We start from the raw sequence: 15,000 nt of genomic DNA on the forward strand, positions 1-15,000 counted from the left end.
TCCGGAAACAGGTTCAGTTCTTCCCCATCCAGGAACTGAACACGACCTGCCTCTCTCGAGAGGCTACAATTTCACTAACCCTGGCCCCGAACGCGAGTGCAAATTAGGAAAATAACTTTTTGTGTCAAATCCTTTAACGCACATTCTTCATTGCTCAACAGAGAAGCGAAATGAAGAACTTGTCTAAAGACCATGAAATGGGCTTTGGAGGTGCTGAAGGTCTGAGCCTAGCACAGGCTTTCGAGACTTTATTAAAGATCTCGTTACCTAGGTCGACCTGGAAGGCATATAGAATGGGTCTTGTCAAAGCAGACTTACACGCTGAAATCGTGTTCGCTGCCAACCCTTGACCATGGAGGTGGGGAAAAAAGATAAGCAGAAGTCTGTCAAGATCTCCTGCGGAATCTTCGCCTTGACAAAAGGCCACCCATTTTCTCCAAGATGACTCATATTGCCTTCTAGTAGATTTGCATTTATATTCCTCAAGGAAGTCTATACTGGCTTTCGAAATCCCGAAACGCTTTCTCACCGCTAGGGAGAGAAAATCATGACCTGCAGGGTCCGGGTTTTCTGTAATGAAGCGCAGACAGTTGACTTCTGGACTCGCTGGGTCAGAACTGGATCTGGTAGTGGTACAAACTTCAGCTACAGTTCCAATGCCAGGAGGAACCACACGCAGTTCGGCCACTTGTGGGCCACTATTGCCGCTACCCTTTGAAGGATCTCAGTTTGTTGAGGACCCTCAACAGAAGGTTGTGAGGAGGGAACAGATAAATCTTGGACCATCTGTTCCAGTCGAGGGACATCGCGTCCACTGCTTCCGCTAAGGGGTCCTCGTACGGGGCACGTACAGGGGCAACTTCTTGTTGTCTTTCGTCGCAAAGAGGTCTATCTGCAGTTCTGGGACTGATTCAGAATGAAGGAGAATGATCCTGCGTCTAAGGACCATTCCGACTCTATCGGTGTGAACCTGGATAGAGCGTCCGCTGTCACATTGCGGACTCCTTGAAGGTGAACTGCCGACAGGTACCACTTCTTCTTTTCCGCCAATCGGAAGACGGCCAACATCACCTGGTTGAGAGGTGGTGACCTTGATCCTTGTCGATTCAAGTATCTTACAACTACCTCGCTGTCTATTACCACTTTCTGTGGAACGAATGACGCGGGGAGACTTTCTTTAAGGTAAGGAGCACTGCCCTAGCTTCTAGAAAGTTTTATGAGAAAGGTCTTGAATAGCCTGGACCAAGTCCCCTGGACTTTTCCGATGAGAGTGACCTCCCCATCCCTCCTTTGAGGCGTCTGAGTGAATCGTCACCGACGGGGGAGGTGGCTGAAGAAGAACCTGACTTCTTTAGATGTCTGGCTTGGGACCAAGGCCTGAGAAGAGTACTTAGCCGAAGCGGCTGGTCTTCTCAGATCTCTTCACGCGTTTGATGCATAACTTCTCCAAACTCCGATTGCATCCTTTAGCTGTGCTCTTAGCACTGGGTCTGTCACCGAAGCAAACTGGAGAGAGCGCAGTACTCTCTCCTGCTCGTGTCTTGATATCCTTTCGGAATCTTGAAGTCTCTTGACAGAACCCGCTATCTCCTTCCTTTTCTTCGCTGGGGTGGAGAAACGGTGTGACAAAAGGTCCCAATGGATCTTAGCCACTGGAACTTTTGAGATGGAGAAAGTCGAGACTTTTTCTGTTGATCTTGAAGCCTAGGTACTCTAGGAACTGGATCACTGACTGGAAGCTTGCAAGCATTCTGTCTCGGATGCTGCCCACACCAACCAGTCGTCCAGGTAGGCTACTACCTGAATTCCCTTTAGGCGAAATTGTTTGAGAGCTACGCTCGCAAGCTTCGTAAAAATCCTTGGGGCTATGTTTAGCCCGAATGGCATGGCTCCGAAGGCGTGTAGTCTTCGCTGTAGCCTGAACCCTAGGTAGGGGGAGAGTCGATGGCTAATTGGAATGTGCCAGTAGGCATCTGACAAGTCTATAGAGACGGAATATGCCCTCTTGGGCAGTAAGGTCCTTATGTGTTGCAGTGTTAGCATTTTGAATTTGCAATTCACTATGAACTTGTTAAGTGGCGACAAGTCCAGAATGACTCTGAGCTTTTCCGAGTCTTTCTTGGGAACACAAAACAGCCTCCTTTAGAAATTGATGGGCTTCACCCTTTTTCTCCAACCGTTCTTGAACGTACTCCTCCATAACGGGGGTGGAGTGTTGGAAAAACCGAAGGTACGGGGGTGGAGTGCTGTACCAGCTCCCGCCCAATCCATTCTTGAGTAGGCTGTGGGCCCAGGGATCGAAGGTCCACCGATCCCGAAATTTCAGAAGTCTCCCTCCTACCGGTATCACCTCACTTGGACTGCCGTCCTGAGGTCTTGCCTTCCTGACCACGACCACCCCTGAATCCCCTTCCCCTTGAGGGGCGTCTAGACGAGCCTCTGGCTGCTCCTCTAGGCTTTGCTCGGAAGGAAGTAGACTGCCCTTCGAACGCTGGGGTGAATGCCGTGGACTGTGTCGACACGGCCTGGGGTACCCACTGAAAGGTGGTCGGGGTTTGTGCCACGATCTGGGGCACTGGGGGCAATGGCAATTGCAGTTGCTGTTGCTGTCTAAGAGGCTTGGAGCTACCGTCTCGGCCAGCCTAGTCCTCATAGTCTTCCTCTTTGGTTGAGGACCCTCATCCGGGGAAGACTTTCTTTTGATAGCCAGGTCCCACTTCTGGAGAAGGTTTCTATTCTCCAAGGTGGCTTTATCAAAAACTTCTTTGACCAAGTCGGTAGGGAAAAAGGTCTTTTCCCCAAATGTTGGAGGAGATTAGTTTCTTTAGCTCGTGCCTCACTGTAGCCGAGGTAAACACGAACTCCCTACAAGCTCTCCTTGCCTTAACGAAGCCATAAAGGTCCTTCGTCACTGTGGCCAGATGAGGCTTGGCCACTACCATGAACATTTCATGGACCTTGGGGTCACTTGCCATCGTCTCGAGAGTAGTCTGAAGAGACATTGAGGCAGTCAGTCTTTCTTTTGTATCGAGCTCACTTCGCAAAAGAAAGTCAGACAGCTTAGGGGGGTCCTTGCCGAACTGACGTCCGGCAATATCAGCCTCCAACTTTCCACTTAGAACGTAAGATGGACGTCCTTCCAATCTTTGTGGTCCATAGGCAGGGCCAGCGACAAGGGTTTACACTCCTCTAGGGAGGGGCAAGACTTGCCGGCCTCGATTGCTTTTAGTACAGCCAGAAACCCTTTCTGTAAAAAGGGGGAAGGCTCTAGTAGGCGAGGACACAAAGGAAGGGAGCTTCCTATTCAATGCAGCTACCTTTGAGTTAGAGAAGCCCCTCTCTTTCATCGAAGATGAAAGTAGAGCTTGAGCCTTAGCATGGTCATCACTATGACCTCCTTCGGCTCTGTCTCCTCCTTTGAAGCTGGTTCCTTCCTCAGCCGGACATAACAGTCCGGATATGGTGCCTTGCTGGGCCAGAATTCCACCCTCCAGGGGAACTGAGCCCAGCATATCCGAGATGACGATCTTTCCAGTCGTCATCGACATGTGCTCAGCATACCTCCATGGGTTAGCATCCGAGCACAAAGGAAGGTCTTTCACATTGAGCTTTTCTGGGGCCCATGTGATTCTGCAAGGCACTGCATTCGCAGTTCCATTGCAGCCGCCTTCTCGTGATTCTCCTTCTGCATTTGTTGGATCATTCCAACAATAGAAGAGAGGGCCTGTCCCAGCTCTACTGGGAGACCGGCCGATGTAGAGGGACTTGAACTTCATCCTGGGCTTCTGCAAGGAGGTCTTCCTCCTGACACCTGTCCACATCAGATATCCTGTCATTTAGCTGGATGTCTTGCATCGCGACCGCGACTTCAGCATCCACCTGGATCTGAACTTAGGGGATCTCCTCTTGAGGCTGGGGAATCACTGCCTCAGCTGATGCCTTAGGGAAAAGATACGCCCTCATCTTCTCACTTGGAAGATAAGGGCCAGAAGTGTACTTTTGGAAGCCCCTTACCCAGGTACGAAGCTTCTTCCTAGCTATTTAAATGTCTCATTAATCAGGTTAGTGCACACAGTACATACCTGAGGGTCCCAATACCGGAGATCATCCTTGGAGACAGCGTATGTTGCGTGTCTCCTACAAAACTCATGTCCGCAGAGGTTCTTGCTGCTGACATTGCAGAAAGCACTTCCCCACTTCGGAGTGTCCTTCTGTAAAGAGAAGAAATTTCCATGAGTATCAAGTGAACTATGTATCACTGGATATGCATAGTATAGCATAACAATTCATAAATGAAAGACACACACTTGTGTTTCCCTCACAACCCATTGTTGCAGCCTTCCAGATAATAAAATCAAAAAATGGTTTATCTCTACTAGAGTAACCAATGCAAGGTTTCCATAGGAAACAGGTGGAGCTCACACCTAGGCAATGATTTTAAAAATCCTGGATAATAGACGGGGAAGAACTCTGCTTCCTGTCTGAGGGCAACAGCAAAGGGCTGTGTAAGAAAACACAATAGTGTTAGAAGATACAGTGCTGTACCTAAACTTTTACTATAGTTTTCTTCTTACTGTATATGCTATACAGAAGAATACTAGTACAGTATAGGAGGATGTGTGCCGGCCTGCCTTTGCCGGCCGGCACACACCACAATTAGCTTTAAAGTATACTACTTAACAGCTATAGGGCGGCAGCCCTCTGGTTCAAATGCCTGTGCCGGCGGCAGCAGCTGCCGGCCAGCAACAGCCAGTGTTGGCCGGCAATGATTGCCGGCCAGCAACTACACAAGGTAGTACCCAGCTGCCGGCCACACTCTTGGTGACCGGCAGACAAGGACTGACATAAGCCGGCCGGCAAAGGTACAAGACCGATGCCAACCGGCAGCAAAAGAACCAGAAGACTACCCCTGCCCGGCTGCCGGCCTCATAGGCCGGCAGCCGGCCTCATAGGCCGGCTGCCGGGACAGGTACAGCACTAGAAGAAAATAGAATGGATGCCGGGATAAGAGTGTACACAACCCCCCCAGCCCGGCAACCGAAAGAGTGCATATAAGGAAGGGGAGAAACTTAATTCAGGCTTCCTTGACCAATGCCGTCCGGCTCTGCCGGCAGGCATGGATGAGGGACCAAGAGAGGTCCGGGCAGCACTCGAAAACATAAGACCCTTGCCGTCCAGCGTCTCTGCCGGCCGGCAATGGGCTTAGTCAATCCAAATCCCAACCTATACTAGGTCCAGAAGTAGAATGACATATGGTACAGTAATACCCCTGCCGGCCAGCTCTGCCGGCTGGCAAGGTACAGTACAGTAATGGCTAGGCCATTACGGAGATAGAGGGGGAAGGGACAAGAGGGTCCTGCCAACCTTGCTTTAGTGACAGATCACCCGTAGCCAAGAACTCTGTCTTAGCCTAAGGGAGATCTAAGGGAAAGGGCCAGCGCAGTAGTATAATACCTGCCAGCTTCCAGAGCACCAAAGCAAGGAAGGCGTTGCAACTCCCAAGGGAAGATTTATCCTCCCCGAGAACAGCAACAGGACTTAGTCTGGTCGATCACACAAGAAGGAATCATAACTACAGAAACCTACGACAGTGACCTAAGGGAGCTCAGCTCCCTTTGTAAGTGTTAGGTCAGCGAGGGAGACTCTGCCCCAAGCCAAACAACACGGACTCAGACTAAAAACTCTGTTGTTCTGACCCTCTTTGAACCAGACTCTGCTGGAACAGGAAGGTACAGTAACACCCTAGTATAGTTTTATCGAAAATAAATTCGGAAAAAACCACTTAGGGATAAGCCCAAGGCTTAAACAGAGGGAAAGGGATTGCATACCTTCTCCGAAGAAAAGAAAGCAACCGGGGAGTATGATAAAGTATACTAAGGCTCCATAAGCAATTAGCCTAGGCACCAAGAGAATCGATTACCTAATTCACCGAAACTCTCACGTATACAATCTTGGAAATATTCCACACAGTCTAACATGTATAAAATATAGCCTAAAGCTTCAATAAAATTTTAATTACACTCGGAAAAACCATAATCATGCATTAAGTACTAGGACCAAACGACTAGGCTACATGGCCTAGCGTAGGCCAGAATGGCGAATACTTCGCCAAATAATACTAAGCACGAAAGGAAATCCTATGTAAAGCTAAATAGCTAAATTTTATTAAGCAAAACAACCAGGAATGTCACTCTGACTAACTAATTTATACCTAGCGAGTGACAGTGTCCAGGACACCTCTGGTAGGCTACGGCTCTTGTATCAAAGATTAATCCTATTAATCACTCAAAATTTTACCAAGAGCCTACATTTATACATAACAGACACTATACTCAACTTATCCGAGGTCAACGAAGACGAAGAAGCCATGAAAAGCTGAATAAATCCAAGATTTGCGAGAAAAACAGGAAAAAACACCGAGTTGTTAAGCTACGCAAAAAGGAATACAGATGGCGCCAGGATTGGCGCCAGGCACGCATACGAATCGGGGGATTGGGAAGCCTTGGGAGCGGCTCCCCCCTTTTTCTTTCCCGAATTCGTATCTCGTCAATCTCCCTCCTACGAGACGAATCTCTATTCAGGTAGTAGATTGCCATGTGACGTGTCTAGAATACGTCCTCTGATATGTCGCGATATCCCTTTCACGAGGGATACTCGCTCCAGGAGTTAGAATTCTGGTACCTTAAGGTAAATTCTCTGGGAATATCGCCGTAGTTGTAATATACCCTAGGAAGCTACCCTATAAGAACTTCCATCAGGACGACATGGCTTGAGCCCAAAAATATATATATATATATATATATATATATATATATATATATATATATATATATATATATATATATATATATACATATACACACACACACACACATATATATATATATATATATATATATATATATATATATATATATATATATATATATATATATATATATATATATATATATATATATATATATATATATATATATATATATATATATGGGTGTGTGGACTCGCATACATACACAAACACACACACACACATTCCTTGGCGTTAATTAATGGTGGATTTATTTTCAAGGAAAAGATACCATAAATAGATAACGTCACCTTTTGATCAATTCCTTTATCGCCTCTTTTTCAATTTCATAAACCATCTCTTTGCATCCGAAGTCGGTAGCATCAAAGGCCCCGAGGCTGAGGAGAAACTCATTTGGAGATTTCGTGATGACTTCACAGCGCTTACATTCCACAGCTGAAGCATTCTGCCAAGAAAAAATAAATGTTTCATGGTATTAAATCACATTGAGTGATTTTATAATGAATTCCGGACAGATTATTTCTTATAGTTGCAAAATGAGTTTGTTGAATGTTACCTTTCACAAAAAATCATATCTTTCAAGCTGTATTTTGTTCTAAAGGTGTTGTGAAAAATTGTGTATTATTAAAGGGGCTTAATATGTTAGCTTTATTTTTTAATAGAGCTTTCAAGGTAGGAAAAAATATTAAGTTTTCGAGGTAGGCCTCTTTTATATAAACTCGCTATCCAGTGAAACAAAGTCAGTTGCATCACTAAGAAAGGTGAAAGAATGTATTTTTGTACAGAATATTGTAAGATGTATAATACAATTTCATAAAATGCTGTCTGAGCAAAGATTTGGTAGTAATTTCCGTCTTCTGGAAGTGTTTTGAACATTATAGATGCTTTCTGAGCAAAGATATGGTAGTAATTTCCGTCTTCTGGAAAAGTTTTGAACATTATAGATGCTTTCTGAGCAAAGATCTGGCTGTAATTTCCGTCTTCTGGAAGAGTTTTGAACATTATATATGCTGTCTGAGCAAATATCTGGCACTAATTTCCATCCTCTGGAGATGTGAACATTATAGATGTTGTCTGAGCAAAGATCTGGCAGTAATTTCTGTTTTATGGAAGTGTTTTGAACATTATAGATTCTTTCTGAGCAGATATCTGGTAGTAATTTCCGTCTTCAGGAAGTGGTTTGAACATTATAGATGCTGTCTGAACAAAGATCTGGCAGTAATTTCCGTGTTTTGGAAGTATTTTGAACATTATAGATGCTTTCTGAGCAAAGATCCGGCAGCAATTTCCGTTTTCAGGTAGTGTTTTGAACATTATAGGTGCCTTTTGAACAAAGATATGGCAGTAATTTCCGTCTTCTGGAAGTATTCTGAACATTATAGATACTGTGTGAGGAAAGATCTAGCAGTAATTTCCGTCTTCTGAAAGTTTTTAGAACATTATAGATGCAGTCCGAGCGAAGATCTTGAGGTAATTTCCGTCTTTTTGACGTGTTTTTAACATTATATATGCTTTCTGAGTAAAAATCTGGCAGTAATTTCCGTCTTCAGGAAGTGTTTTGAACATCATAGATACTGCCTGAGCTAAGATCTGGCAGTAATTTTTGGTCGTCTGGAAGTATTTTGATTATTATAGATGCTTATTGAGCAAATATCATGGAGTAATTTCCGTCTTATGTCAGTGTTCTTAAAATTATAGATGCTTATGGAGCAAAGATCTAGCAGTAATTTCCGTCTTCTGGAAGTATTTTGAACATTACTGATGCTTCTTCAGCAAAAATCTGGCAGTAATTTCCGTCTTTTGGAAGTGTTTTGATCATTTCAGATGCTTTTTAAGCAAAGATCTGGCTGTAATTTCCGTCTTTTGGAAGTGATCTGAACATTATAGATGATGTCTGAGCAAAATTACGGCAGTAATTTAAGTCTTCTGGAAGTATCTTGAACATTATTGATGCTTCTTGAGCAAAGATCTGGCAGTAAATTCTGTCTTCTGGAAGTGTTTTGAACATTATAGATTGTCTTTGAGCAAAGATCTGACAGTAATCTTCGTCTACTGGAAGTCTTATGAATATTATAGATAAGGTCCGAACATATATCTGGCTATAATTTCCGTTTTCTGGGATTATTCTGAACATCATAGATGCTTTCAGAGCAAAGATCTAGCAGTAACTTCCACCTTCTGGAAGTGTTTTGAACACTATAGATGCTCTCTGAGAATAGTTATGGCAGTAATTTCTTTCTTTTGGAAGTGTTTTGAACATTATAGATGCTGTGTGAGCAAAGATCTGACAGTAATTTCCGTCTAATGGAAGTGTTTTGAACATTATATAGATTCTTATTGAGCAAAGATATGGCAGTAATTTATGTCCTTTGGAGGTGTTTTGAACATTATAGATGCTGTCTGAGCAAAGATCTGGTAATAATTTCCGTGTTCTGGATGTGTTTTGAACATTTTAGATGCATTCTAAGCAAAGATATGGCAGTAATATCCGTCTTTTGAAAGCGTTTTGAACATTATAGATACTGTCTGAACAAAGATATGGCAGAAATATCCGACTTTTGGAAGTGTTTCGAATATTATAGATGCTTTCTGAATAAAGATCTGGCCGTAATTTCCGTTTTCTGGAAGTGTTTTGAACATTAGATGCTGTCTGAGCAAAAGTCTGGCAGTAATTTCGGTCTTCTGGAAGAGTTTTGAACATTACAGCTGCTTTCTGAGCAAAGATCCGGCAGTAATTCTCGTCTTTTGAAAGTGTTTTGAATATTATAAATTCTTTCAAGAGCAGAGATCTGGCAGTAATTCCTGTATTCTGGAAGTGTATTGAACATTATAGACGTTTTCTGAGCAAAGCTCCGGTAGTAATTTCCTTCTTCTGGAAGTGCTTTGAACATTGTAGATGTTTTCTGAGCAAAGATCTGGCAGTAAGGTTCTGTGGAGCTGGAAGTGTTTTTAACATTATGGATATTGTTTAAAGATCTGGTAGTAATTTTCGTCTTCTGGAAGTGTCTTGAACATTATAGATGCTTTCTGAGCAAAGTTCAGGCAGTAATTTCCGTCTTATGGAAGTGTTTTGAACATTATAGATGCTTTCTGAGCTAAGACCTGGCTATATTAGGCAGTAATATCCACCTTCTGGAAGAGTTTTGAACATTTTGGATGCTTTCGGAGCAAAGATCAGTCAGTAATTTCCATCTTTTGGAAGTTTTTTTGCACATCATAGATGCTGTCGGAGCATAGATATTGTAGTAATTTCCGTCTTCTGGGAATGTTTTGTGCATTTAGGAAGGTTTCAGAGCAAAGATCTGGCATTAATTTCCGTCTTCTGGAAGTGTTTTGAACATTATAGATGATTTCTGAGCAAATATCTGGCAGTAATTTCCGTCTTCTGGGAGTGTTTTGAACATTATAGATGCTTTCTGAGCAAATATCTGGCAGTAATTTCCATCTTCTGGAAGTGTTGTGAACATAATAGATGCTTTCTGAGCAAATATCTGGTAGTAATTTCCGTCTTTTGGAAGTGTTTTGAACATTATAGATGCTTTCTGAGCAAATATCTGGCAGTAATTCCCGTCTTCTGGAAGTGTTTTGAACATTATAGATGCTTTCTGAGCAAATATCTGGCAGTAATTTCCATCTTCTGGAAGTGTTTTGAACATAATAGATGCTTTCTGAGCAAATACCTGGCAGTAATTCCCGTCTTCTGGAAGTGTTTTGAACATTATAGATGCTTTCTGAGCAAGTATCTGGCAGTAATTTTCGTCTTCTGGAAGTGTTTTGAACATTATAGATGCTTTCTGAGCAAATATCTGGCAGTAATTTCCGTCTTCTGGAAGTGTTTTGAACATTATAGATGCTTTCTGAGCAACTATCTGGCAGTAATTTCCGTCTTCTGGGAGTCTTTTGAACATTATAGAAGCTTTCTGAGCGAATATTTGGCAGTAATTTCCGTCTTCCAGAAGTATTTTGTAAATTATAGATGCTTTCTGAGCAACTATCTGGCAGTAATTTCCGTCTTCTGGGAGTCTTTTGAACATTATAGAAGCTTTCTGAGCGAATATTTGGCAGTAATTTCAGTCTTCCAGAAGTATTTTGTAAATTATAGATGCTTTCTGAACAAAGATCTGTCTGTAATTTCCGCCTCATGGAAGTACCTTGAATATTATATATACTGTCTGTGCAATTATTGGGCAGTAATTTCCATCTTCTGGAAGCGTTTTGAACATTATAGATGCGGTACGATGAAAGATGTGGCAGTAATTTCTGTCTTCTGGAAGTATTTAGAATATCAAAGATGCAGTCTGAGCACTTTCCGTCTCCTTGAAGTGTTTTGAATATTATAGATGATTTCTGAGCAAAAATCTGACAGCAATTTACGTCTTCAGGAAGTGTTTCGAACATCATAGATATTGCCGGAGCTAAGATCTGGCAGTAATTCTATATCTTTTGGAACTGTTTTGATCATAATAGATGCTAGTTGAGCAAAGATCTGACAGTAATATCAGTCTTATGTGAGTATTTTGAAAATTATAGATGCTGTGTGAGTAAAAATATAGCAGTAATTTCCGACTTTTGGAAGTGTTTTGAACATTATTGATGCTTCTTGAGCAAAGATCTGGCAGTAATTTACGTCTTCTGGAAGTGCTTCGAAAATTTTAGATGCTTTTTAAGCAAAGATCTGGCTGTAATTTCCGTCTTTTGGAAGTGTTTTGAACATAACAGATGCTGTCTGAGCAAGGATATTGCTGCAATTTCTGTCTTCTGGAAGTGTTTTGAACGTTGTTGATGCTTTCTGAATAAAGATTTGACAGTAATTTCTGTCTTCTGGAGGTGTTTTAAACAATCTAAATGGGCTTTGAGCAAAGATCTTCCTGTAATTTCCGTTTTCTGGAATTGTTTTTAATATTATAGATGCTGTCTGATAAAAAAATCTGACCGTAATTTCCGTTTTCTTGCGGTGTTATGAACACTATAGATGCTTTCTGAGCAAAGATCTAGCAGTAAGTTCCGTCTTCTGAAAGTGTTTTGAACAGTATAGATTATTTTTGAACAAAGATCTGGCAGTAATTTCTTTCTTCTGGAAGTGTTTTGAATATTATAAGATACCTTCTGATCAAAGGTCTGCTAGTAACTTATATCTTCTATAAGTGTTTTTAACATTATAGATGCCCTTTGAGCAAAGATATGGCAGTAAATCCCGTCTTCTGGAAGTGTTTTGAACATTATAGATGCTGTCTGAGCAAAGATCTGGTAGAAAGTTCTTTTTTTCGGAAGTGTTTTGAACATTATAGATGCTTTCATAGCAACGATCTGGTAGCAATTTCTGTCTTCTGGAAGTGTTTTGAACATTATATATGCCTTCTGAGTAAAGATCTGGCAGTAAGTTTCATCTTCCGGAGGTGTTTTGAACATTATAGATTTTTTTTGAGCAAAGATATAGCAGTAACTTCCGTCTTCTGGAAGTGTTTTGAATATTATAGATGTCTGAGCAATGATCTGGCAGTAATTTCCGTCTTCTCGAAGTGTTTTGAACATTATAGATGCATTCAGATCAAAGATCTTCTAGTAATTTCTGTCACCTGGAAAGGTTTTGAATATTATAAATGCTGTTTAAACAAAGATTTGGTAGTAATATCAGTCCTCTGGAAGTGTTCTGAACGTTATATATGCTTCTTGAGCAAAGATCTGGCAGTAATTTCCGTCTTCTGGAAGTGTTTTGATCATTATAGATGCTTTCTGAGCGAATATATTGCAGAAATTTCCGTCTTCTGGAAGTATTCTGAACATTATAGATGCTTTTTGAACAGATATGTAAGTAATATCCGTCGTCTGGAAGTGTTTTGAACATTATATATGCTGTCTGAGCAAGTATTTTCCAGTAATTTCTTTCTTTTGGAAGTGTTTTGAACATTATAGATGCTTTTCAGCAAAGATCTTGCAGTCATGTCCGTTTTCTGGGAGTGTTTTGAACATGATAGATTATTTTTTAGCTAAGATGTGTCAGTAATTTCCCTCTTCTCGAAGTGTTTTGAACATTATAGATGCCTTCTGACCAAAGATCTAGTAATTTCCGTCTTCTGGAAAGGTTTTGAGCATTATAAATGCTGTTTGAAAAAAGATCTGGTAGGAATATCCATCCACTGGAAGTGTTTTGAACATTATAGATGCTTTCTGAGGAATGATCTGGCAGTAATTTCCGTCTTCTGAAAGGTTTTTGCACATCATATATGCTGTCTGAGCATAGATCTTCTAGTAATTTTCGTGGTTTGAACAATTTAGATGCTTTCTGAGCGAAGATCTTGTAGTTATTTCCATCATCTGGAAGTGCGTGGAACATTCAAGTTGCTTCCTGCGCAAAGATCTGTCAGTAATTTCTGTCGTCTGGAAGTATTCTGAACATTATAGATGCTTTCTGATGAAAGATATGGCAATGATTTCTGTCTTCTGGAAGTGTTTTGAACATTTTAGATGCTTTCTGATCATAGATCTGGCAGTAATTGTTCGGGTCCTGGCTCTCAACTAGAAATGTAGAAGTTGTCATTTCCGTAGTCCACTGGCCAGGAACATATATATTCAATGTGATATATTTTACATATAGAAGTGATAAAACTGGCAAATACTAAAAGTACTGATAATATCTGATAGACTAACATAATCTAGAAATATCTAATTAGAGATTTTTTTTTAAGATTACCTGACTACCTTCTCAATAAAAGTAAAGATTATCATTATAAACTAAGGCATATAAGTATTTTACTTAATTAACACATAATGTGTACTTATAAAATGAATAGTTTAAAAGCTGCACTAAGTGGAAGGAAAGGCAGACCAACGGACAAAGAACAACTATATCGTAAAGTCCAAAGTATAGTTAACTCCACCATCGAAGGTGGAAGGAGGTTATGTATTACTATCTGTTTGTGTAGGTGTGTGTATATGTTTGTTTGTGAACAGCTTTCTGGCCACAATTTCAATCGTAGAGTAATGAAATTTGCAGAGATTAACTGTTATGTGAAAAGATAGAAATTATTAAATTTTGGGAGATCAAGGTCAAAGGTCAAGATAAAAAATGAAGGCTACAATCGAGCAAAAGTCAAGAAATAATCTGCCGAGGCGGAGGTCTGCACTCTACTGAGTGTCCCTCTAGTTAGGTATGTAGTTTGTTCTAATAGCCTTGCCTTCTCTATCATAAGGCTCAATACTAAACAGTATTCTAGAAGTTTTATACCAGCTGTCACCAGATTGTGGAATGATCTTAGTCATGTGGTTGAATCGGCGGACCTTCAAAAGATCAAACATGCAGCGAATAGTTTATGCTGAAAAAGATGACAAGAGACTGTTTTCATAGTTCATATGTAACATATCTATTTCAACCTTGTTACTGAACTGGGGATATTTTCTTTTTTATTTACTTCTCTTATTTAGTTTATTTATTTCCTTGTTTCCATTCCTCACTGAGGTATTTTTTCTTACTGGAACCATTAGAACTAAAACTTCCTCCTTATCCAACTAGGATTGAAGATTAGCTAATAATAATAATAATAATAATAATAATAATAATAATAATAATAATAATAATAATAATAATAATAATAATAATGAAAACAATTATTATCTGGTATATTATCCATAGCTTTAACCTTACAAAATTGTTAATTTTTCAATATAGAATAGAAATTCCAGGAAGTCAAAATATAAAATTTTCAATGCTATCATTTTTTTTACTTGTATGTGTGTCAAATATCGAAACGAGAGAGAGAGAGAGAGAGAGAGAGAGAGAGAGAGAGAGAGAGAGAGAGAGAGAGAGAGAGAGAGAGAGAGAGAGAGAGAGAGAGTATTCTTTTTTGTTCTAATTCGATGTAGTTCTTAGAATCTTGTTCATTTGTGTCTAATTTTTCATTATAGTAATCTCTACTCTTCATTAATTCTGATTTTATTTTTTCTCACCGAATTCCTCCATCTTGGTAATCTCTACTATTCGCTGATTCTATTTTTGTTTTTTCCTAACCGAATTTCTCCATATTAATTAGTAATTTCTACTTTTCACTCATTCTATTTTTATTTTTTTTCTTAATTGAATTTCTTAATTTTAGTGATCTCTACTTTTCACTAATTTTTTTTTAAATTTTTTCTGAACCAAATTTCTCCATCTTAGTAATCCCTGCTCTTCACTAATTCTATTTTTTTTTCTAAAC

At 40.5% G+C, this 15,000-nt stretch overlaps 1 protein-coding gene across 4 annotated transcripts in view; it reads right to left on the reverse strand.

Moving 5' to 3' along the window:
* LOC137648021 (spermidine/spermine N(1)-acetyltransferase-like protein 1) overlaps positions 1-15,000 on the reverse strand; it is a 53,718-nt gene that overhangs the window by 8,140 nt on the left and 30,578 nt on the right. For all 4 annotated transcript variants that reach the window (XM_068380968.1, XM_068380977.1, XM_068380972.1 and 1 more), the window contains exon 4: positions 7,099-7,253. In XM_068380968.1, the coding sequence (XP_068237069.1) occupies positions 7,099-7,253 (155 nt within the window). The remainder of the gene's footprint in view (positions 1-7,098; positions 7,254-15,000) is intronic.

This window comes from Palaemon carinicauda, chromosome 1 (genome assembly GCF_036898095.1).
Source record: "Palaemon carinicauda isolate YSFRI2023 chromosome 1, ASM3689809v2, whole genome shotgun sequence".
Taxonomy (NCBI): domain Eukaryota; kingdom Metazoa; phylum Arthropoda; class Malacostraca; order Decapoda; family Palaemonidae; genus Palaemon; species Palaemon carinicauda.